General features: G+C 45.7%; 2 protein-coding genes and 1 long non-coding RNA gene across 6 annotated transcripts in view; 1 reads left to right on the top strand and 2 right to left on the bottom strand.

Annotated features, from left to right (window-relative positions):
* Positions 1 to 443, bottom strand: part of LOC102448049 (ligand of Numb protein X 2-like) — a 55024-nt gene extending 54581 nt beyond the window's left edge. For both annotated transcript variants that reach the window (XM_075940861.2, XM_075940864.2), the window contains exon 1: positions 307 to 443. The gene's annotated coding sequence lies outside the window, so the exon portion shown is untranslated. The remainder of the gene's footprint in view (positions 1 to 306) is intronic.
* LOC106732890 (uncharacterized) lies at positions 4 to 23456 on the top strand. 3 transcript variants are annotated; one of them, XR_012906898.2, is made up of 5 exons: positions 4 to 134; positions 1177 to 1340; positions 15494 to 15865; positions 20491 to 20662; positions 22245 to 22380. It is a non-coding gene; the product is annotated as an uncharacterized LOC106732890 (long non-coding RNA). The 3 variants fall into 3 exon arrangements; XR_016350559.1 differs by having other exon boundaries at positions 20491 to 20586; positions 22245 to 22378; XR_012906900.2 differs by lacking the exons at positions 20491 to 20662; positions 22245 to 22380 and adding an exon at positions 23359 to 23456.
* LOC142831228 (uncharacterized) lies at positions 20853 to 22626 on the bottom strand. The gene is made up of 2 exons (XM_075940867.2): positions 22147 to 22626; positions 20853 to 21876 (listed from the first exon to the last, which is right to left on the bottom strand). The coding sequence occupies exons 1-2, from the start codon at positions 22624 to 22626 to the stop codon at positions 21337 to 21339; spliced, it is 1020 nt and encodes a 339-aa protein (XP_075796982.2). The 3' UTR covers positions 20853 to 21336.
* Positions 23457 to 25326: the final 1870 nt, after the last annotated feature.

The following is a 25326-nucleotide window of genomic DNA, read 5'->3' as shown; positions in this document are numbered from 1 at the left end:
GCTCCGGCTCCGGCTCCCGCCTAGCAACGGCCCGGCCCCTCCCCCCCCGGGGCACCTGGCACCGCGCTGCCGCGCCCAGCGCCCTTCGCTCTCCCGCTCCCCTCTGCCCAGCCCCAGGCACGCGCCCCGCCAAGGTATGGCGGGCGGGGGAAGGGGGGGGGGGAAGGTGACGGGTCCGTTTCCATGCCGCGCGCGCCAACCCGCCTGGCCCCGTGCGCGCCGAAACTTGGGCACGCTGCCCCTCCCCCACAGTGCGGCGGGTGCCACTTTCCGACGCGCGCGCCGCTCGGACCCAGCCCGGAGCACCTGGCGGGCGCGGTTCGCCCGGGCTTCCCCACACTCAGCTCGGGGGGGTTCCTCTCCGCGTGTGGTGTCATAGACGAGGAAGTTGCGTTCTCCGAGGGAAAGGAGGCTCAGTCACTGCTCCACCTCTGGGAGATCCCTCTGCCGCTTCCTGCCTGGCCTCTCTCCTGGCAGTTGGATTATGTCCCTCGCCGTAGTTAGATCCAGGAGGGTGGTTTGTTGCCCTGGTGCTGGTACAAGTATCACACGGTCCAGGCTCCCCTTCCTGGGGAAGTTTTTCTCCTTACTAATAGAGAATGTCATTGAACACTTCCCAACGTGCGCCCTTTTATGATGAAGATGAATGGCAGCAAAAAAAGACTGGCCTGAGACCATGTTAAGCTGCTGCATACTTCAAAACGGGGCCCCAGATAGCCTGGGTAAGAGAGTGAAATCTAACTCCATCCCCACGTAAAGTCCTGCTTTGTGGGGAGTCAGTAGTTGCCAATAATGGACAGACTGAGAAGCAGTCGGATGTCCTTGATCAGTTTATGCGTCAAGCCAAATGTAAATAAAAATGATATATATTTGGGCTGTATCCCTCTCCTCCTACCTTCATATGCTGCTTGTCTTCTTAGCCTCAGCCCATTAAATGGGACTGTTCTAGAGTGAAGAGTTAAACTTATGCTAACTAAGAATTTGGCATTTTTGCAGCAAGTTGCAGCCTTACAGTTAAGCTGTTTGTTACAGAGACTGTCTGAACCAGGTTCTTAATAGGTCCACAGTCCTTTGAGAGAGGGCACAAGCAAGTTTTAGGGGGTCTGCCCAGCAGGATCAGCGTTAGACTTCTTGGGTCCCAGAGCAGGAAGCCTAAACCTGAGCTCTGCCCTGCAGGACTGAAGGAGCTGAAACCAAGCCCCTCTGCACTGGTGGAGGGGCTGTGTGGTTGTCAGCCAAGACATCAATGGACCATGACATGGGCATGTGCTAGTCAAAGATACCCCTCACGTCTTGACAGCAGAATTGTTGATCAGCACCAACAATACATTTCACACTGTGTAAGTAAAACAAAAATTATATTCATTTTTGCAACAATATTTACCTTTTAAAAATCGTATATGGATGTGTGTTTAACTTGTATAACTATCAATTAAATACAGCTTTTAATCTACTGGATATGCCAAAAACTTTGCTGTGGCACAGATGGGCCATGGAGTTTTTTTTATGGCATGTTGGGAGGGTGGAGGCTGAGAAACAAAAAGACTGATACTGCAGTTCTAGGATATTCTCCAGATGCCTAGTACTGGCTTGATTTAACTTTTAAGTTGTTTCTAATCCTGCCTCCTTAATTCTTACACCATTATCGGATATATTTAAACTATTTGTGTAAAAATTCCACCAAACACTGGCAAAGTGTGTTAGTCTTTCTGCTTTTTAAGATTGGGGAAAAGTTGATTGATTGGCATATGCCACTTTTACCCAGCTGTACTCAAAATGCTAGGGGGAAAAAATTAAAAAGACTTTTAATAAAACTTGGTGAAAAAATGCAGAATGTATTTTTTAAATTATTTTTGCTGATATTTCAATTTGTTGACATATTTCAGCCATACTTAAAGCTGGTCAAAAATAGCAACATTTAAAAATTGTTCATGGAAGTTTTTCAAATGGCTCCTGTTCTTAATTTGGTGACAGAGCAAATCCTAAAAGCCTGTGTCCATATCTGCAAATATTGTGCCCATTTGTCAGCTCCAGAGTAGCTGTTTCATTGTTAGTATCAGTACAAACTCTAGTGTAGACAAGCATCTAGACCAATTCTGTGTCCTGGAAGATCAGAGCAGGGTTTCAGGAGGAGATGCTAAACATGTCTGAGTCCTGCCTGAATTAGCATTGAGGAACTGCACTAAATTTGCTAATGTAAACCCAGTCAAAGCAGTGGTGTAGCCAGCAGCATGGGTCAAACGGGAGGGCCCTGACTTCAGGTGGGAGGGCAATGATGGAGCCACCTTTCCCCCCTCTCCAGCTGGCCATGGGGAAGAGAGGGATAGATATACTGGCAGCAGAGGGGAGAGCATAAATATGTATGCCTTGCACTCCCCAATCAGCATTGGGGCTTTCCCAGATCTGTCCGTGGAGCACTCCTCTGGAGGAGGGGGATCAGAGGCTTGTCCTGGTCCGCTCATCTGGTGCTCCTAGCGGGGAGCAGGATTGAGGTGCAGGGGCTTGCCGTGCTCCATCCACTCTCAGAGCTCTAAGCAGGGCCGGGACGTGGGATCTTGTTTGGTATCAGGGGCTTGCCCCACTCTGGCCACCCAGTGATTTGCAGGGTCAAGTTGCTGGGATTTGCCCAGCCTAGTGCTCCCAGCGGGGAGCGGGATTGGTGCTCTGGGGCTTGCCCTGTTCTACCCATCTTATGGTCCCAGAGAGGAACAGGGTGGAGTGCTAGGGGTCGGGACAAGACTACTACATTAACTACCACCAGTAGTTACTACTACACTCTGTTACAGCAAATATAGATGAGATTTAGGAAGAAATATGAGAGCTAGGGAGAGAGAAATCTTGCTGCAGAGAGGAAGATTAATCTTTTAGTTAAGGCACCCAGAAGATCTAGGTTCAGTTCCCAGCTCTGTAACAAGCTTCTTGTGTGACCTTCAACAGTTCAGTTAATCTTTCTGTGCCTTGGTTCCCCAGCTGTTAAAATGAGGATAATACTGCCTACATCATGGGTAGGATAGAGTTATGAATGGAAGCTGCTGAGAATATACCAACAAAATGTTTTTTTAAATCTGACTGTGCCAATTGGTTGAAACTGAAATGTCTCATTGACATATATTGGTTTCAACAAGCTTTTGCCAAACCACAGACTGGATTTTGACAAAACCCTGCCTGGTTTTCTTCCAGGTCACATAGCAGGCTTCTGGGGAACTCAGGCTTTCAGGGTCCACAATTACAGGGAAGTCCTGCCAAATTGGCTGCCTTGGTACCAGGGATCTCAGAGCTTCTATGGTTCATGGCTTCCTGACAGCCTGATCATGCACTCAGCTTTTCATCCAGGAACCCCAAGGCTTTCAAGTTCCCTGCCACAGAGTTGGGATACTGAAACTGAGTCTCTCAGTTTGAGATGAGACTCTCAGAGTTTCTAGTTTCCTTGCTTCATGGTGGAGGACTCCCCTCACTCAAGGGCTGTTGAAAATTAAGCAAAACCTTTTTTTAAAAAGTCAGAATTCCCCTGGAATGGAAATCCTGAGCTTTGAGCAGTTCTAGTCATGTGGTTGTTACATTAAAGAATTTATCAGAGATTCTTGTATAACACAGAAATGGATCCATAGTATATAACAACTGTTTCCAACCGCCGGTCCGCGGACTGCGAGCTGCCGGGCCGCAGGGGCTGCCGGAGCTGCCGCCAGCTGTTTGCAGCATCTCTACCTGCTGTTGCTGGGGTATACCCCGACCCCCTGAGCCACTGCACTGCAGCCAGCTTTCAGGGCACTGCAGCCTCGCCCTCCCACCTCGCCCCCCTTCCCACAGTTAGAGCACCAGCACTGGCTTCCTGCTGGGGGGGCGGGGATAGAGAAAGCCCCGAGTCCCACTACATGATCTGGCTTGTGAGGAAGAAGCACTTCCCCTCCCCCTCTCCCAGATGAGGAAACAGCAGCATGCTCTTCTTCCTCATGAGTCAGATCATGTTGTGATTAATACCTGCTGATTGCTAGACCAGCCAGGGTTTAACATAAAATGTGTGTCCCTAGTATTTTAACTTTGTGCATTTAGCAGTACTTTGTGCATGACTAAATCTTCCATTTGATTTGTAAACTCCTGCAGTTGGTCTGTTTCCTTGGCTGTGGTTGTGGACTTTTCACAAGCCAACAGAGCAGTGAAACATTTTAATAGAAACAAAAATGAGATTGAAAAGCTCCCAGAAATGGTCAGGGGGACTCAGGGCAGAAACAGTATCTGAGACTGTATTTTTAAAAATTTAGATTAATTCCCACAATGTCCATGTGGTCATCTTATTAATTCAAATTGATCTCTCTTGTAGAGAGCACCAATGAACATGGCAGTTATTAATTAAACTAAAAGAAGGAAGTGCGGAGAATGTCTTGGAGGGGATAAGAACAATAGCTTGTAATAATTTGACCTTTATTCTGCAGATTATTTCTATCTGGATTCTTATACTTGATCTGTGAGGGACAGCATTTATCTATTTGTATCACTACAAGTTATTTGCATTCTACCAGTATAAGAAACATGTTTTCTTAAAATTACCATGATCCAAGTTCTCTGCCACAGATTATTTTGAGCAAAATCTTATTTAACTTCCACACAGCCCTCACCAAAGTTAGTTGTGTTCATTGAGAGTTTCGAGTAAACAGTTCTCAGTAGCCTATACAGCATCTCTGAAATCCTACCCTTCTAAGTGGAGAATAATTAGCACTAAATGCACTGGCCAGGCCAACATACATTTCTGGTTAATATGATTTTGATTCAAATCAGTTGAGTTAAATGGGAATCTTTGGGCTCATAGGAATGGGCTTCTCTGGATCACTTGAGTTAGTGAAGTGTTTTTCAAACTGTGCTCCGCGATGCCCCAGGGCTCCACAAGACATCTCCAGAGGCTCCGCGAGGTTGATAAACTGGAAACATCGATAGGTATAACACATACAATCAGTGGACCGCTGGGGCTCTGCATACATTTTACGCATGTAGAGGGCTCCGGAGCCCAAAACGTTTGAGAACCGCTGAGTTAGTGACATTATATCAGCTGCCTTCAGAAGACAGAATGGGCATGTCTAGATTACCCATGGCTTCTGAAAGAAGATATGCACATTTGGCACGTATTTGCATATCTTCTTCCAATCTCTTTTTCGGAAGAGTTTAAAAAAAAAGTCTAGATGGGGTTTTTCACGTGAAAACACCCTTTTTCAAAAGAACCTTGTAAACTTCATTTTTTGAGACTGACCCTTCTCCTCCTCCATTCACTCTGATGTTCACATCCATCAGATTCTCTATCAGAAACTCTTTGAAGAAATGACCCAGGTTCACATTCTGGATAATATCTGTCTGTTGAATGTTTATTTTTGGCAGCTCTTTGGGGGTGGCTTTTTCAATCACAAGTTAAATTTTTGATGATTGATGCCACATAAATATTGTTACTTATCAGATGCCCTTCTATTCTCCTATTTCCATAAGGAAGCTGGTGCCCTGGCTATACAGAAAGCTTTAGAAAGGAGCCCAAAATGCACAGGCAGCTGGTTTCTGTGGTATAATGGTTATTCCATTTATCTAACATGCAAAAAGTCCCTGCTTCAAAGCCAGCCAGAAACAAAGTTTCCCTTTCCTTCATATAATGTCCATTTGTTTTTCAATCCCAACATATTTCTACAATAATCCTTAACTTCTATGCTTTCTTCATCATTATTGTTTCCTTTCATGGGACTTTAAGAAGGGGATTAGCCTGCATGTTGAGGAAGGCTAAGATCCTCATTTGAGAGCATGGTTGCCAGCTACTTAGCCAATACGAGCATAATGCAGTTCCAAACTTTGGTTCTGCCAGCCAGCAGTTCCCCCTCTTCCATTTGTTTTCAGCTCACTACAAACCATCTTACACGTGAGGATGACTGTGTATGAAAATTAGTTGTGGTATAGAATGTCTGTAAGGGGTTGAAAGAGATGTGCCACCTTGGCCTCCATGAGTGAGGCGTGAAACATTTAAGAAAATGAGGGTTGAGAGATCATGTCCATCACCACCATCAGGATGTCCAGGTGCTCCAGGGCCATGTTTAGGCATTTGAAACACATGCGATTGCACTGGGCTCCTGGAAATTTGGAGCACCAAATTTTTGGGTGTCCTTGTGAAGCTGCTTCTGCTTAAGGGGCAGCAGCTGCATCAGGGTGCAACACACACATGGTGGCACCACAACATGCAACATAAAAGCCCTTCAGCTCAAGCCATAGGGCTGCTTTGGGATTAGACCTCTCCCCTGCCAGCACAGCCTCATGCAAAGACAGGCAGGGAACAGCCTGGGCACCTAACCTAGATTCCTTTCCAATCTCTCTCTCTTGCCCTTTTCCTCTCCACCCCTCTCTCCCCCCCACACCCGCCCCGCAACTTTGTGTGCTTGTGACAGGCTCCTTTCCCTGCCTCTTTCTTGTGCATGGGGGCTCAGCCGGCTCCTTGCTATTGAGCACCTACAGCTCTCTTGTTGATCCATATCTTGTGGGAATGTTCAACAAAATAATCATTTGGGTATCAACTTTGATATTTCATCACAAAGGAACCCAAATTTCCATCCAATCCCACACTGCAAGAATGTAAACAAGAGTTAAATAAAAATTATTCCCACAAGTGAGAAGTGGAGGTTGTCCCAGGAAATTACAATTAGGTGGCTTGGGAATCTTCCTTTACTGGAAAGGGGGAAAAAAACTACCGATAAGAGCCCATATGAATGAATTAATCATATCAACAATGTCTACAAAGTCATGCATCTGTGGATCAGATTTCTTCTTTGTCTAGTGCTTCATCTTTGTTCTTTTTGTTTCATTATTGCCGATTTGCAACAAAATAGCTCTACGTACAATACTTACAGTTTCTGTGAAATGCAGTCACTTCTGGGGAAGAGAAATAATTTAAGCCCTGTTGCTTGAGACACTTAAAAGTAGAGTAGATAAAACACTAGAAAGATTAACAGAAAATCATCTTGTTTTGGCCATAGTTGAGTACAATACATTTTCCATCTCTAACTTCTATTATGCTTTTTATTGTTAATATAATATTACATTACTTATTAATAATGCTGGAGCATTTGGGCTGATAGGTCTTTAAAGTGTTTTCATTAGAAGTAAACTGATTGATCCTCTGTGTATAGAGAAAGGTATGTGTTGTTAGATAAATGACATCTGGCTTCTCTCAGCAGAGGAACACATCTGACTTTTCTCAGTGGAGGAGGATACCATAATATTTTCTGCAAGCACTCATACACTTCATTATAAAAACTGAGGCATATCAAATGAATAGCTTGCACTCGATTCTTCCTTCGCTTACTCTAATTAATAAAGTTGGTGTCTGTTTTGTAATTTTTAAGTGATTCTTACTCTTCAAATGTAGCCCCTACTTATTAATGAATATTGATGAAGTATATGCGAGTTTGTATAATGATTTCAGGGGCATCAGTTTGGCCTATAATACTGCTGTTTTTACATCTTAGGACTTGATCTTATGCAGTAGTGTGCACACTTAACTTTCCTTAAAGTAAAGATGCAGTTAGCACAGTGTCACCTTCAGCATTTAGAACTAGGAATGGTAAATATCAGTTAATTGAATAGTCAATTAACCTCATGAATTTTTATCAGTTATTCGACTATTCTGTAGTCCCTGAGGGTGGGACTGGCAGCCAGTGCACTCCAGCACCACTCCCAAGGAGCCCCCTGTCACTCCATGCTGCTGCCTCTGTGGGATGCCAAGTGGGAGCTGGTCCACAAAGGGAGACCGTTTAAAAACCAGCTCCCCTCGTGAACCGTCTGCCTGTCAACCTGCACTGCTGCATCTGATACAGAGGCAGCAGCATGGGGTGGCAACGGCCCCTGTCTGGGGGAAAGGTCTGAGGCCCTGAACCCGGCACGAGCCAGAACTGAGCCAGGCTGCTTGTCTACCTTGCTCCTAATATACTTTAAATGCAGAGCCGCAGCAGAGGTAGGTCCCGGTTCTGGTGCAAGCCAAGTCTGAGCCGGGCTGTTGGCTAAAAAATTTACTGGCAGGGGGAGGAGATGCATGTAGTCTATAACATGAACCAATAAGCTTTTGCTTATTGTTTAATCAACTGCACTATTACATCCCTATTTAGAACGGTGATTTCAAACTAAGGGTTGCGACCCAGTACTGGGTTGCGGAATGTTAAGCACTGGGTCGCTTGGCTGTAGGGTAACCAGGTGATCATCAGGGGTGATACAGCAGGCTTCCTTCCTATCCTGGCACTACAAAACCCACTGTGCTCTAGAAGCAGCCAGCAGCTGGTCCAGTTCTTAGGTGGGGCTCCCTGCACTGCCTCCACCCTGTGCCTCAGCTCTGGGGACTGGTGCCAGTGGGCGAAAGCTGTACGCAGAGCCACTTATGCATCTCTGCCTATGAACCAGACCTGCTGCTGACTACTTCCAGGGTACAGTGCAGTCTGTGGCAGGCAGGAAGCTTGCCTTAGCACCCCCTGCTGCACTGCTAACTGAGCTGGCAGAGGAAAACCCAGGCCAAAATCCTGAGCACCAACTCCCTGCCCCAGCCCTGAGCCTCTCCAAACCCAGAGCGCTCTCCTTCACTCCAAACACCTCATCTCTGTCCCACTCCAAATTATGCACCCCAGATGGGGCCTGCATCCATCTTGTAACCCACTTCCACCCCAGTCCAGAGCTTTCTCTTACACCCTGAACCTCTCTGCCCTGCCCCCCAGACTGGAACCCACATTATACTCGAAAATCCTCATTCTTTCCCACCCCAGATCCTGCACACCCAGATGGAGCACTCCCTTCCCCTGACCCCATCCTGTCCCCATCCCATAGCCCTCACTCTAGTCAAAAGATACAATTATGTTGGTTCGCAGGCATCAACAATTTTCTTCAACTGGGTCGTGAGGAAAAAAGTTTGAAAACCACTGGTTTAGAAAATAGTAGTCATTGCCTTTGTCTCGTTTCCATATGCATTAGTTGGCATTAACTTTGTTTAAACCAAATTCAAGGAATGTAATCTGTGTGGAGTGCTACTGTTATTATCAGATATTGATTATTATTAGTTAATTCACAGGGCTTGTGGAAGTTATGGTGTGAGTGGGTCAATGGGAAAGTCCTGCTTCAGTGAGATGATAAGCACCACTTCTGCTCAGCAGGGTCAACAGCCACCATGGTCCTGAGGACAAGGTGTGTGTGTTGGGAGGAGGACAGCTCCACACCCCAAGAAGGGGCAGAGCCTAGAGCAGAAAGGGCAGCACCAAGGACAGCCATTAGCACTTCCCAGAACATGGTGCTGGGCCCTTCCCTTTAGCCCTCAGAGCCACATGGAGTGCTCAACATGGCACTCCAGTGGCAATTTAAAGGGGTCTGGGGCTCTAGCAATCACTGCTGCCACAGTAGCAGCGGCGATGGCCGAGAATGCAGGGCCATTATGAAGGGGATGGTTTGATGAGATAACATGATCTCGGTAACTAATTGACGATTCATTATCAGTGGTAAATAGGTCAATGGAGGGATGATAGGAGTTACTATAGAGAACTTTCTGGGTGTCTGGCTGGTGAGTCTTGCCCACATGCTCAGGGTTTAGCTGATCGCCATATTTGGGGTCGGGAAGGAATTTTCCTCCAGGGTAGATTGGCAGAGGCCCTGGAGGTTTTTCGCCTTCCTCTGTAGCATGGGGTACAGATCACAGCTGAAGGATTCTCTGCATCTTGGGGTCTTCAAAGTATTTGAAGGCTTCAATATCTGAGATATAGGTGAGAGGATTATTCTAGGAGAGGGTGGGTAAGATTCTGTGGCCTGCACTGTGCAGGGGGTCAGACTAGATGATCATAATGGTCCCTTCTGACCTTAAAGTCTATGGCTGTGTCTACACTGGCCTCCCTTTTGGAAAAGGGATGCTAATGTAGCACTTTGGAATAGGCAAGTAGGAATAAGAGATCCTCTGGAAAAGGCTTTATTTTCCAGAGAATCACGTCTAGACTGGCGCTTTTCTCCAGCTTATCTCCAAGCCGGAAAAAAGCGGCAGCCATGTTAATGCAAATACCGCGGGGGATATTTGAATCCCCCGCGAATTTGCCTATTCCAAAGTGCTACATTAGCATCCCTTTTCCGAAAGGGAGGCCAGTGTAGAGACAGCCTATGAGTCTATGAGCCCTTTTGAAACACCAGGCTATGGGGCAATTGTGTCTTCCCCCCATTCCCATCGGCAGGATTGCTTCTGCTAATATTGAAGGGATATTTAGTATTTCCAAAAGTTAACTGTAGATGGATAACCAAAGGCTGACCAGTCTATAAGCCTCTTCAAATTTAGTTATTTTTCTTAAGAGGCAAATATATATAGTTCTTATATGCCAGTTCCACCTGCTTTGTGCTCATTTTCTTATTGCTCTAAAGGTGAATGGGGAAATGCATACATAGCTTTCATAATTGGAAATTTATCTAAATACTTGGTGCGTGCATTCTGAATAATTGGCAAAATGATTCAAGGGGTTATATAACAGGATATATAGTATGTACATGCGGAAAGAATGTGACCCCTTGCCTTCTCTTTTCTCAATCATACAAAACGAATTGTGTTAACCTTTAAAAAAATGAGGATGGTGAGTGTATTAGACTGGAGTCCCTGAACCACTGAATGCTTTGCAGTTTTGGCTAAAATTTCTTTCTGAAACCAGCTGCTAGAACTGGCCTTAAATGTAAGCAAACAAAAGGCTAGTTTGGTTCCTGCTCTTTTTATGAACTTGTCAAATCATAGGCAGCTCTGTCTGCTTCTCTGACAGCTGGTACAGAAGGAAAGATTACCCATTCAGTGATTTCCTGCTCCTCTTGGCAATGAGACATTCCCCCACTCTGAGGCCCTAAAAATCAGTGTCCCCTGTCCAGTTTGAGACTATACCAGCTGGCTTCATGTTCTCTTGTGGAGCAGGAATTGCAGGCACCACTATATCCAGTTTACACCGCTATATTCCACACTAACTCTGGCACCCTCAGCAATATCTATGTCAGGGCCTTTGAGTATAGATCATAGAATGATATTTCTTGTTTGTGTTCAGGTCTTGCACATGATTTCAGGATAATGATGGGCCAATTTCTACTGTAAATCTAGAGTATCCCCTTGACTTCAGTTTGTGGACTTACAGCTGCAGAATACTAGTAGATGGCCTCTGAGTGACCATAACATTAGCCACAGGATGTATGGTTTGAGTAATTTGAATTTCAGACAGATTATTTACAGAACAAAGAGTGTCTGTTTCCTGTTTGGCCACACACAATGACACTTTTTGTTAGCTAAAAAGATATTTCCAATCAGGAAACTGAACCAAGAGACTTGGTTGGTGAATAGAACAGCATCTTAGAAGAACAGCATCTTTCAAAATAGTAGTTATTTCTGACTGTAATAGAGAGTCCTCTAGCTAAACAAATGTTCCATTCTCCTAAATTGCATTGTGCAAAGATGAATCCAAGTAATTATAGTGTCACATATTATGAAGAAAAGTTAGCCATCATCAAGAGACGATTATATTTTGATAGCTATGTAAGAAATAATTAAAGTACAAAAATGAAGATCCTAGAAGCACGAGAGATCCCAAAGCAGGATGCAAACCATTTTCCTAAGGAGGAGGCCCAGAGAGAGGTCTCCGGAAGTGCATCTGTCCCACGGTGGAGAGTATGGGATAACAGAAGGGGTTATGAGGGCATGGCTTAGCTTGGTACACAGCTCTCAGAGGGCAGAGCCAGCTACAGGCAGGGTTGCAGCCAGGGAAAAGAAGGTCAGAGATATTCCAATGTACAGTACCACTGCAATGTACAGTCTGGAAAGTGTAGGAGGAGGTATGATGCAGCCTTGCTGACCCCAAATGCCCCTATTCCCTGTGGCAAGTCCTAGAATCCAGGCAGCAGTCCCCTCACATTGTTGTCCTGCTGCGTACAGGCTCAGGAAAGTGCTAGGCTGCAGCACTGGGACTTCGGCAGAGGCTTCCGCATTGAGCAAGCCTGTCTGTTACCTCCCATGTGGGTCCCTACTGTCTCAGACATAGCTTGGAGGAAAATGGCAACTGCCAGGTCTCTGTTCAGTGCTGTCCAAGGATGGGGAGGGGTGTATGGCCCCATCCCGTCTCAAAGCACTTTAAATACATAGAAAATGTATTCATTGGGATTTCTCCACTGTGCAGTGAAATACTGCTATCTCTATGGTAGGAGATAGGGGCTGATAACATTCACAAACACTCCATATCCCAACACCTTAGGACAGCAGGTGAAGAAACATCCTACTGTCCATGGACATTAAGTGGAATTGAAGTACCCACTTTCAATTTTGGCCATTTTTGCTGTGGTCTATAACTACTAAAATTGACTACCACACTTGTGGCAGGGTCATAAAAATAATTATAATAATAGCAAAAACCTGGGAAGATTTGAAAAGAAGCATAGGTGCTAGCTGCAAAGCTCATTAGGGAAAATTTTACCATGGAATCAGTCTCACCATAGGCTTGTTACACCCAGAAAATTATTCTTCTAAATACTATGTAGATTAATTGACACATTTCTGGTAAGTGTCTGGTGTCTGGACTCTTCAGCCAACAACATAAAAAGGAAAAATCATGAGGAAAACCGATGAAGTTGGTAATCAATATGTGCTGCAGCTAGATATCTAGTAAATGGGTATATATATTTACAAGATAATCTAATCAAAGTTAATTCTGTAACATTTCTTGAGAGACAGCAGAGGAATAAGAGGTATAGTCATTGAGGGTGTGTCTAGACTACAGGGTTTTTTTTTAAAAAAGTGGCCTTTTTAAAAAAAACTTCCCCTGCATCTAGACTGCTGCTGCATTCTTTTGAAAGTAAATTGAATGAATGCGACAGTTTTTTTGACTGCGGAAAACCTCGTTTTATGATGAAGAATGCCTTTTTTCGAAAGTGCTCTTTCAAAAAAAGACGCTATGTAATGCAAACTGTGATTTTTTTGAAAGAGAGCATCCAGACTGCCTGGGTGCTCTCTTTCGAAAAAGCAGCTTGCTTTTTTGAAAGTACTGGTTGTAGTCTAGACACTCTTTTTCAAAAGAGGCTTTTTTGAAAGTATCGTTTGAAAAAGCCTCTTTTGAAAGAGGCTTGCAGTCTAGACGTAGCCTGAAAGTCCATTTACATCATGAGAAGTGATGCTCTGAAAATGTCATTGTGTGTTTCAGTGTTACTTGCTTCTCACTGACTCCAGATCAAATTTGTTCCATTTCCAAGTCAAAAGTTTAATTTTGCCAACATCCAGTTATAAAAGACCAGCAAACTCTCTCAGGAGAGATGGAACCTCTTGCAACTTCAGTAGAGATACAGGGAAAGAATGGTGTTGTGGCTAAGACACACGAGTGACAAGAAATTAAGGTTCCATTCCCTGCTCTGACATTGATGCATTGCATGATCTTGGATAAAGCCATTTGTGTCCCAGATTCTATAAAACGGGGGTGATGATACTCTGCTACTTGATTGGACTGCTATGGTGTTACCATTTGCAAAGCACTTTGAGATTCTTCGATGGGGCATATGGTTATGGTGACCATATTTTCTGAATAAAAAATGGGGACACATTAGCCTCACACCTGGTACTTCCAAGGTCAAAATAGACACATGAATGGAAGTAAAGGGTGTCATGTGACCCACCCACCCTTAAGAACTCCTCCCACCATCCTCTACCAATAGGGATGTGTTTGGGCCCCATAGGACTCCCCCATGCAACTATACTGCAATTGCATTAACCCAGCCCAAGATCTAGGGTACTATGACATTTCTACTTGCTAGTTTTCAAAACAAGTGAATGCATATTTATCCAACTAGGGAGTCGAGGCAATGGTGTTTGACTTATTGACCCCTAATAAAGTAGGTATGTAAAATCCTGTTTAATCAGTTAACTGGTTAAATGTTATGGTGCTGTGGGCAGGGACCTGCTGCAGCCCAGCCAGGCCTGTTGTGCCTCAAGTTGCTTGGGCAAGCTGGGCCCACCCCAGGTGTGGGGCTGGCCAGCCTGGGCTCACAACACTGCACCGCAGGCGGGTGAGGAGTTGCTCCAGTCTCGCTTGGCTGGAGGGCTTTCCTCCCCGTCTCCATGGTGCAGCAGGCCCAGAAGGGCTGGAGCAGCCCTTCTGAGCTGCCAGGTAACCAGTAACCAGAATGCATCGCCCAGTAAGGGTGATGTTTACCAGTTAACCACTGACATCCCTATCATAAAGAAGCAACAGTGCTTATATTTCTTATATGTATGAATTGAAGAAATTCTCTTAAATAAGTACAAACAGTGAGTTATGGATATTCTGCAAGGAGAAACAAGAAGCTAATTTTTCCATCTTACTAACTGAATAATTTATTCTGCTCCAGTTATTAAGGTTCTGCAACTAGAACTCTGCAGAAAATTTTGATACTAATACATCAACCAGAAATACTTAACACCTACCATTCTTAATGACAATATCCCTGTCTCTCACATTAAGTGTATTCTCTTAGTGCATACAATGAGACAAATCTCAAAGCCTGCACTCAGCAAAATTCCTGTACATTTTGTGCTAATATGATTACCAAGACAGCAGATGAAAGCTGATAGACATATAGCCAAATAACCTGTTCCCCTCAAAATTAAAACCCTCTCTAGGTCATGGCGTATGCTCACCAGCATCAATCATTGAAAAATAGAACCTTGGGCTGCATTTATAAGAATTATGATATTCATGATGTTGATACTTCTTAGGAGATAGTCCCCATGTTCTGAAGATGCTGTCCACTGGTCATTCAGAGTTGAATTCTGGTCTCTAACTTTAATTGATTTACTCCAGTTATTTTGTTGTCATTGAAAACAGAATTTTGCCCTTATTTCCAGTGTTGTTATCCTCCTTACCTAACTGCTAAATACAGCAGCTTTCAGCCTGATTATTCTTTGTTTTGTTGTTTTTTTTAAACAAAAGCTACACTGGGCTCTGTTTATCCATCTGTCAATGACATCCCAACTGCTCAGACATTTGGGTGAACAAGAGCAGGTGATCTTTTTGTTGTCAATCTCAAAAAACATAATTGTACTAGGGTTTACAGGGGACTTTGTTAGGTGGGATTTACTTGGTATTATTACACTGATATATATTAATTTAAAAATTATGAGAAGAGTTTCTCAAAAAGACCATAACACCTCTTCTGGGTGCAACTTTATGGATGCGTGCACCCTCTTGTCACTCTCTTACAGGTATGTACACACAAAGATACACACAACACATATTTTTCTCAAGAAGTTGAAGACACTTTCCATTCAGACTCACTGACACATTCTGTTAGCTGGTCTGACTACATTCCTCATCCTGCAGGAAAGTTTCACACAGTTGATGAGCAGGTTGCCAGGTTTTCTTCCCTAATCTATAGCACCACTCTGCCCTTCTCTATCCCTTTTATCTGACCACCTAAAAGTACTTTGCAGACATCAATTAATCCTCAAAGCACTCCCCTAATTATGATTTTCATTTTGCAGATTGTGAAACTGAAACACATAGCGGTCACAAGTGATTTTTGCAGCACTACATTGAAAGTTTGATATATCCAGAAATGGAACATGAAGGGGCTGACTGTGTTCTTATTTACACTGTCTGTGCGTAAATGTGCAGATTATTTTGGTACATATATAAAGGAAAAAGGATTGACTTGATTCAGCAATCTTCTTGAATTCTTCAGGGAAGAAGGCTTTCAGAAGGATCTCTGCTTATCTCAGGAACCTTTTGAAGAGTCTGTAATGCTGCAGTCTCGGTCAATTGGGGTTGAATTTACCAATCATATGATTCTAATGGTGTATATGAAGGTACACTGGGAAATAAAATTGACATCCAGACTTAAAAACAAGGCACAGGTATGTAAGAGTCATTATAGTATTTATCTGGGTCAAGGTTGTGAAACATATATTGTGAAATTCCCTCTTCCTGTAAGAGGAAATTTGTGGGACAATGAGAGGGACCACATTTCTTTTGGGATTCATGACTGACAGAGGTTGCACTTTTGTCATAACCTTGTATGGAAGAGCATTAATCCCAACACATGTTTGCCCATCCATTGGAAACCCAATAAAATAGTCTGAGGCAAGGAAGAAGATGGTGTGGCAAAAAGAGGACCGCTTTGTATGAGGGGCATCCAGCTATCCTCAAAGGGATTTGAAGATATGACCTTGCTCTCTTTTTCAACTGCTATATTATATAATACATTCTGCTGCTTTCTGCTGAGGATTTACTTAGAAGTTGCTTCAAAACAGCATTGAACAGCATCCTCAATAAAGCACCTCAGAACTTAGTTCTGCATCTGCGAGGTGTATACATTCTCTGTGTGACTAAGACAGTATCAGCATTTTTATACCAGTGCACCGCAGTACCTAAGACAGGCTCAGGAGAAGGACAGGCACTTGTCTTAATGTGAGTCAAATGGAGTAAAAGAGGGACTCCCCTATAATGTTTATGATGGGTTACACTTCTTGAAGGTGAGGTCTCCCTGCTTCTAGCAGCAAAACCCCAGCATAGTGGAGATTCAGAATGTAGAATAACTGCAATGTCCGTTTCTCTCACTGGTCTCTTCTATAACCACCTCAATTAGTAATCAGCAACCTCTGCATATAATTCCCTCTTTTCCAGAGAAATGTTTGTCTTGCTCCTGATTCAGTTTAGGAATATTCATCTCCTATACAAACACTCTCTCCAGTCCCCTGGAGACTAAGGTCTGGTCTACACACAGTTTTTGTACCAGCATAAATATCTCAGGTAGGGCCTTTTTGTGTTTATTTAATATAGCTATCCTGGTTCAACCTCTACTATGGATGCAATGATAACAATATAAATGCACTTATACACATATACTTATTTTCCTTCTGTTATGGCAGGGGTTCCCAAACTTTTTGACACCGGGACCAGTAAATCCATTCACAAACTTTTGGGGGACTGGTAATGTTCATTTTCATATTTGCATATTCATTAATCAGATGATGAATATTCAAATAAGTTGTTTCTGGTCCTCCCAAAACCGCCAGTGCCAGCTTTAGCAAAGCTTTTGATATGGTCACCCACAATATTCTTGCCAGCAAGTTAAGGAATATGGATTGGATAAATGGACTGTGAGACAGACAGAAAGCTGGTTAGACCAGGATTTCCCAAACTTTTTACTTTAGTTGGAACCCTTTTTTTTTTCAGTACTGTTTTTTGCAGCCCAAAAATAGAAACACACAAAAAACAAACTGAGAAAATACCAGACGTTTAACATGTCTGGTACTTTCTCATTAGGTAAGTTTTTATTATTACTAGATGTATCATTTTGTAGTTTTGAACTGCCTGGCTGGTAAATGTGCTCAGGCTGCATGAGTGTGTCTACAAGCCAGACAGTTCGCAACTACTCGAGGGTGTGTGTGTGGGGGGGGAGGGGGGAACAATGGAATCCCTGGGCTGGACTAATTCGTGCTTTGCCGAGGGGGGAAGGGGGACAGCGCCCCGAGATCTGCATATGGCCACGTCAGTCCTGCTCCCCGTGGGCCAATTCACTCCTCTCCCCTCCACCCGCTGCGCCTCTGGCCATCCCCACTTCCCCCAACCCCCTCCCGGACAGCAAGTTCTCCCCCCGCTTTTCCTCCCAATCTCCCTTGGCCAGCCCCACTGCCCAAGTCCAGCCCTCCTTCCAGCAGCCGCTTCTCCCTCCCTCCCACATCTTCCCCAGCCAGCTCCATACCCCTGACCTTGTGCTCCCCGGCAGCCCTGCTTCCACCGGCCCCCCAATCTCCCCGGCCTGCCCCACCCCAATTCCCCTGTCCAGTGCTGCTTCCGGTAGCTGGCTCTCCCCTCCTCCTTCCCCTGCCACCCTCCGCTAGCTAGGACTCTGCCGGGAGCTGGATCATCTGGTTGCAGACTCCGCCCAGGCCGGCCAAGGGCTTGGGGGACTCGGTACCACACGGGCACTCCATGAGTGCAGAACACCCTGGCAACCACGCTAAGGCCCAGCAGTTTCTTACTGCGGCCCGATACCGGGCCATGACCCATATTTTGGGAAACGCTGTGTTGTGGGAATTAGCTACAGATTTGAACCTTTTTAGTCCAGCACAGTCTGGTCCGGTAACATCCATATTCTGACATGATTTTAGTTAGCCAAATGTCTACTTATCATCAGTGAGGCCAAGTTTGCCACAGCCTCATAAAGTTTGTTTACAGCCACTAGCCCTGGCTTTCACTATTCTGTGCTGTTATTTAGTTCTAATTTACCCCTAAAAGTCATCTAAGAGCCCAGTAAGCAACGGAAGTGTTGGCAATGCTTGTAGACAATATTGACCTCTTGTGGTTCAGCAAATTCTCTGGTTTAGCATCAGTCAGGTCCAGAGGATGCCAGGTTAGAGAGATTCAACCTATATATTAGTATAAGCACATTTTGGGGTTGTACTGCTTTAACAATACCAGTTTAATTAAACCAGTACAGAATCTGTGTATAAGATAGTTTAGTCTATCCTGCTGCTTTCATTATACATGGCCTAAGGCATTCAGAGTGCGTGAGTAAGAGTCAAAGATCTGTTCTTTGGAGACGACCACATAGCCCTTACCTTCAAAAAACCATTTGACATAATTTTCAGTTTGATTTTGTTTGTTTTCTTTTCCTTCCTACAGACAGCTATGTATAATGAAACACTTCAGGACAGCAAAGTCATAAGCAGCTGTGGGTTCTTTTCTTTCCACCAATTTTCTGATCTCTAAGGGTATGTCTAGACTACATCCTTCTTTCGCCAGAGGGATGTAAATTAGACATACCAAAATTGCTAATGAAGTGGGGATTTAAATCTCCCACGCGTCATTAGCATAAAAACGGCTGCCACTTTTTGTCGCCATGGAGCTTTGGCGACGAAAAGTGGCAGTCTAGCCATGGTTCTGTTGCTCACTAAAGCCTTTGGTGACAGATCCCTTATGCCTCGTAAAACAGCAGCCATTTTTATGCTAATGAAGCCCGGGAGATTTAAATCCCCACTTAATTAGCAATTTCGGTATGTCTCATTTACATCACTCTGGCGACAGAGGGATGTAGTATAGAAATACCCTAAAAGTCCATTATATTTTTCTGTTAATTATGAAGTCAGAAAAGCAGAGGGTATGTCTAGACTACATAGTTTTTTAAAAAAACTTCATCTGCGTCTAGACTGAAATTGCGTTCTTTTGAAATTAAATCGTAAGAATGTGGCAATTTTGTTGATATTGTTAAACCCCATTTTACAAAGAACAACACCTTTTTTGAAAGAGCTCTTTCAAAAAAAAGCGTGTGTGGACGTGGGAGGCAGTTCTTTTGAAAAAAGAGGCCTCCAGGAAAAACCCTTGTGGACAATCCGTCTACACTAATCACTGCTCTATAGTTCCTGTCTCCAGCCAGGACTTAAAGGCACAGGCATCTGGGTAAGCCACTGTGGCAGGAAGCCAGCTTCAGGGAAGCACACTGATTGCGCAGCTCTCCCTGCCACACCAGCCATCAGATATGGCACAACCACTAGGCTCCGGAGGTCCCAGGGAGCTGTCTCAGGGGTCCCAGGACCCCCCCGGGGCAAGAAATGCAGTGCACCTTCCTGGTCAGGGGCTGAGATCCAGGCCCTCCTGGAGCTCTGGACTGAGGAGGAGTCTCTCCAGGACCTTCAGTCATGGCGCCAAAACACAGACACATATGGATGGATGGCCAAAGCTCTGGCCACAGAGGCCACCACCCTCGCACCCTTGACCAAATCCAGACAAAGGTAAAGGAGCTGTGGCAGAGCTATGCTCAGGCCTGTGAGGCCAGCTTCTGCTCCGGGGCAGCACAATTATCTTGCCCATACTACAAGGAGCTCCAGCAGATCCTGGATGGTGGTGGTGAACCACAATCTCCATGTGGAGTCGGGGTTAGAGACACCTGTGGTCACCCAGCCGGTGATCCAAGAGGGGGCGGACACAAGTGGAGTCATCACCCACAGCCTGGAGCCAGTCCCCCAGCCCAGGACACCTCCCGGGCTTCATCTGATGGCAGGGAGGGAACATCAGGGGAGTGCTGTGAGGTTGGCGCACACACAGGGCAGGGGAGGCAGGTTCATGGGATGGGGCACGCTGGGCACAAGGGTGTATGCATGACCCCACACAGACTGATGAGTGTTGCACATAGCACACGGCATGAGGCACGACCTGCTCCTGCAAACAGTGCTGCCAGGTGCAGGTGTGTGTGTGGGGGGGAGCAAGGATGGCCACCTAGGAACTCCCTCTAGCCAGACAGTTCCCTAGCCTGCTTGTCCATAGAGCGGGGGGAAACATGCAGGATGATCCTCTGGGCACCTCAGGGTCCCTGAGGCCGGGGCTGCTGGGCGGGTAACACTTGGCCTGGCTCTCAGGACATCAGCGTCACCTCTACCAAGGACAGTTGCTCACTGCTCATAGAGGAGTGTTCAGGAACACAGAGTATGTTCAGGAATGACTGACCGCCTCTCCCTTTTGTCCTCCACCACTGGGCCAGCTGTTGATGAGGGGCGAGCCACCCCAGCCGAAGCCAAGGGAGCTGCAGGCACTGGCAGGCACACCAGGACCTGATGCGCCAGAATATCTCGATCATGTAAGATCTTCAACAAACCCTTGCCCAGAAGTACCATGAGGAGGCCGAGTGGTGCAAGCGCATGTTGGGCAAGCTGGTACGGCAGGGAGACAATATTTGTGCCACGATTCAGGAGGGCATGGCCTACCTGGGTCCTGTCCCGTTGCTGCTCCCCCTGCTCCTGCCCCCTGCTCCCTCTTCCCCCCCATCGCCCCTGCCATCTCTGAGTTAGCTGCAGCCCCCCCACCCCTCCTGCCCAGCCCCCTGTTCTCCCAGGCTCCACCCAACCCTGAGCCCGTTGAGGTCCCCGGATCCAAGGCAGCAGTTGCAGGCACTCTAGGCAACACACTCAGTCCTGAGTTCCCCTCCTAGTTCCCTTCCTCCTGCCAGGTTCTGAGCCCCCCTCCACCCTGGTTAATAACATTTTTTATAAGTTACAACAAAGTTAATTTTCAAATCCAAAACAGTGTCTTTATTAATTTTCCAGGGAATGGGGGAAGGGTTAGGATTGTGTTGGGAACAGTATTGCTGGGGCAAGGCAAAAGCCCCCACTGGAGAGGACCTGGGGAGAGTTACTGGGCTCCTTCAGAGAACCTCTCCCTCAGGGCCTCCCGGATGCGCAACCCCAACTGATGGGCCTGGCAGATGGCAGCTGTCCGGGGCTGTTCAAACAGCCTCCCCTCGCCACCAGCCTCTGTCCCCCACCATGGGAGGAAGGCCTCCTCTTTGCTCTCCACCAGGTTGTGGAGCATGCAACACGCAGAGACCTCCTCAGGGATGTTGCGCTCCCCCGTGTTGAGGCAAGTCATCAGGCACTTGAACCGTCCCTTTAGATGCCTGAGTCTGGTTCAGGTGCACATTAAATTGTTCCTTGGTTGGGTCCAGGTGACCAGTGTAGGGCTTCATGAGCCATGGCTTCCGTGGGTAGGCCACATTGCCCACGATGCAAGTCGGCATCTGCAGGTCCCCACGCGCAAAGTCCTGCTGTGGGAAGAATGTTCCAACCTGCACCCTGCAGTACAGGCAAGAGTTCTTAAATATGCGGGCATCATATGCGTGGCCCGACCACCCGACACAGATGTCTATAAATTGTCCCCAGTGGTCGACAAGGGCCTGCACCATTGAGAAGTAGACTTTCCTGTTAATAAACTGGGCTGCTCGATTGGGTGGTGCATGGATTGGAATGTGTGTCCCATCGACCACTCCTCCACAGTTCAGGAATCCAAGGGCAGCAAATCCGGCCACGATGGTATCCACATCTCCGAGGCGGATGATCCTGCACAGCGGCACAGAGTTGATGGCCCTCACCACCTGCAGAAGGAAACATAGAAACACACAAAACAGAGAATGAAAGGCAGTGCTAGAGCCCCCTCTTCTCTAATGCCCCCAAAAGACCCCAGGAGGCACTCCCCAAGCAGAAGGGCTGGGTAAGGCCAGGATGCCACTCCCCCACCCCCCAGAGCTGGGCCTTGTCCCCACTCCACCTCCCCCCAATCCCTCTGCCCTTTCCTAACAGTCCCCCTCTTTTAGCCCTTGCTTCCCCCCCCCCCCCCCCGGGACTGTCCCCCAAGAGTGCCTTACCTCCATCAAGATGGCCCAGGCCCGAACTGGTGTTCCACTGAGCAGTAGCTGTCGGGGGTGGTGAGCTTCTACACAACAATAACAACTCTCTTCTCCAGGGAGGATGGTGGGCCACCAGTGGGTGACCTGTCGGAGGGCAGGGATGAGCCAGGCACACAGCTCCATGAAGGTGACATTTCGCAAGCAGAAGTTGCTGAGCCACTGCTGGTCGTCGAGCCACTGCTGGTCGTCCCACCACTCCAGGCCCAGGCAGTCCCACCAGTCAGAACTGGTGTCCAGCCTCCAAATTCGCCTCTCCAACATGAAGTTCGGGGGCAAGGCCAGTACTCCTATTTCCAGGGTGAAGGTCTGAAGGCCGGGCTCTGAGTTGAGCTGGGCCAGGGCTGTCCAGACAGTCCAGAAGCTGCAGCATGGCAGTGTGGGGCCATCACATGCCCATGGGCAGCTCCGAGTCCAAAAAGAAAAAAAATGCTGTGGCATCCAAGAAAGCTAGGCAACCAGAGCACATGCTGCAACTTGAAGAGTTAGGCAAGCAAGCAGCTGTAGCAGAGAAACAGCTGTCCAGGGGGGTCCCTTTAAGCGTGTCTCTCAGCTAGACTCAGGCAGCAGCACCCGGAAGTAACTGCTGCCCATATGCCCTACTAGAAGTGGTTCCAGATTGCCTTTTTGCGACAGAGCTTCCTAGTAGTCTGGATTCTCTCTTTCGAAAAAGCAGATTACTTTTTTGATCCGCTTTTGTAGTCTGGACGCAATCTTTCAAAAGAAACTTGCAGTCTAGATGTACCCAGAAAGTAGGATTGCCAGATGGTTTCAACAAAAATACCAGACACATTGACATTACATCACAATCTACATTACATCTTATTTAGAAAATACCAGACATTTATATTTTCTCATTTATATTTTCTCAATTTGTTTCCTGAACAGAAAGCTCAAAAGCTGGACTGTCCGGTTCAAAACCGGACACCTGGCAACCCTACCAGAAAGTTTGCTTACCCTCTTGAGCCACATCAGCTCAGTTTCATCAGCTCAGTAGAAATTCAAAGTAATGGCGGCCTCTGCTGGAATTCTCAAGAATTAAACTCCTGTCCTACTTGTAATGCACATTCCAATAGCACATATCTGAGTCTTCCTTTTGCCCATATAAAATATTTATTTATCTTGGAAATTCATTCCATCAGTAACATTTTTGTATTTCTTTTATTTTTTCAGGCATTAATTATGGCAAAGAGATCACCTTTTCAGCAAGAGATCTGATGACAATATATCTCTTCATTATAATGTACAAATTAAAATGTTTTAAAGAAGCATTTCACAGAGGTCTAGTGAAGTGATCTACATATTTATACTGTTAATAATGAAGTTAATGTTAATACTAGGCGCTGAAAGTGATGTTAAATCTAGTGCTCATGCTTTTCACTTTAGTAGGCCTTGATCCAAATCCTGGTATAAGTTATCAATGAAATCAGTTTCATGGCATCATAGAAATTACAGCTGGAAAAGACCTATTTTGTTACACCCTGCTCACACTCTACTTCCTTCAGAAAGTTCAAGATGGTTCCTAACAACTGTATACTCTAGGCTTCCTGAACTTGAAGAGTAGGATCAGGAATGTAGGTCAGGAAAGAGGTATATTGGCAGAGCTGTATAGAGACGCAACCCAAGACTGGGATTGCGGTGGACCCTCTGGGATCCTGGTCCTGCTGCCAGAAGGGTCTTGGCTATAGTAGTGAGAGGCTGTGCTATAGTTTATAGCTGAAGGATGAAGCTGCGGGTGAGGGAAGGATGGGTTAGGAGGGGAGGGTGGGTTACCTCACTTAGCAGGACAATCAAGCACTTGTACATAGGAATGATCAAGAGACCATTTGTGGAAGCGGTGAGGACGAATGTGGCCTGGGTCAGTGTTAAAAATAGTTTTTACAGATATACTGGGAAGAACAACAAGGAGTACAGGGGAACTTTATAGACTAACAAATTTATTAGGACATAAGCTTTACTGAAATACAGCTCACTTCCTCAGATGCTTGAAGTGAAAGAAAGGCAGGAATACAGAGATTGGAGTGAAACATCAGTGCTAATTAAATCAGGGTAGATATTGCTCACCTCCAACAGTGATGAGAAGGTGAGAGTACCTGAAGAGGAAATTACTTATTGTAATTGAGAGAGCCATTCCATGAGTCTATTCAGACAGCTTCTGAGGGAATCAAATTTACATATGAATTCCAGCTCAGCGTTGCAGTCTGTTTTTTTAAGTTTTTTCATCTAGGAATGGCAACTTTCAAGTCAGTAACTGTGTGGCAAGAGAGGTTAAAGTGCTTCCCTACTGGTTTTTGAATGTTACCATTCTTGATGTCTGATTTGTATCCATTTTTTATTGAGGTAGTCTGGTTTGTCCAATGTACATGGCAGATGGGCATTGCTGGCACATGATGGCATATATCTCCTTACCATTGGTCCAGATAATGAAGATGTCATCAGTGTAGTGCTAGGAGGAGAGGGGCACTTGCAGGTGAGAGCTGAGGAAGTGTTGTTCTAAGTCAGCCATAAAAATGTTGGCTCACTGTGGGGCCATGTGGGTACCCAGAACAGTGCCACTGACTTAAAGGTATATAAATCATCCCCAATTCTGAAATTCTTATGGTAAGAATAAAGTCACAAAGGTCAGCAACCAGCTGTGCCATGACATCATCAGGGATATAGATTCTGACAACTTGTAGTCATCAATCTTTATGTGGAATGTTAGTATAGAGAGCTTCTACATTCAAAGTGGCCACGATGGTGTTTTCAGGAAGATCACTAATGGACTGGGAAGAGGAATTTGTCTTGCAGAAGGAAGACAAAGGAAGAATCCAGGATGAGAGGTGGTATGGTGCTCGTGGATCCAGGGCCCTGTTTAGTTTTAATCTGCTCCTGACTGAAAGAGTAGGATGAAAGGAGGAGCTGCAGGCCAATACTGGGGTTCATTGGCAGAGCTAAGGAATGAGGCTGGAAATGATCCTGGCATCTGTTTACATTCTGTCTGGCTCTAAGCACTCACTTTCAAGAACACCATACCACACATTTTTAAAGAAAGAACATTCCAGATCCTTTGGACAGCTAATTGCTCTGTTGTCTATCACTTGCCTGCATGTCTGCAGCACTTAGGAACCAGATGCCTACATTGGGTCCTGGCACACATGT

Source organism: Pelodiscus sinensis, chromosome 13, assembly GCF_052426305.1.
Source record: "Pelodiscus sinensis isolate ZL-2025 chromosome 13, ASM5242630v1, whole genome shotgun sequence".
In the NCBI taxonomy this organism is placed as follows: domain Eukaryota; kingdom Metazoa; phylum Chordata; order Testudines; family Trionychidae; genus Pelodiscus; species Pelodiscus sinensis.
Note: the sequence above shows the minus strand (reverse complement) of the source record. Positions and strands in the feature narration are given on the sequence as shown.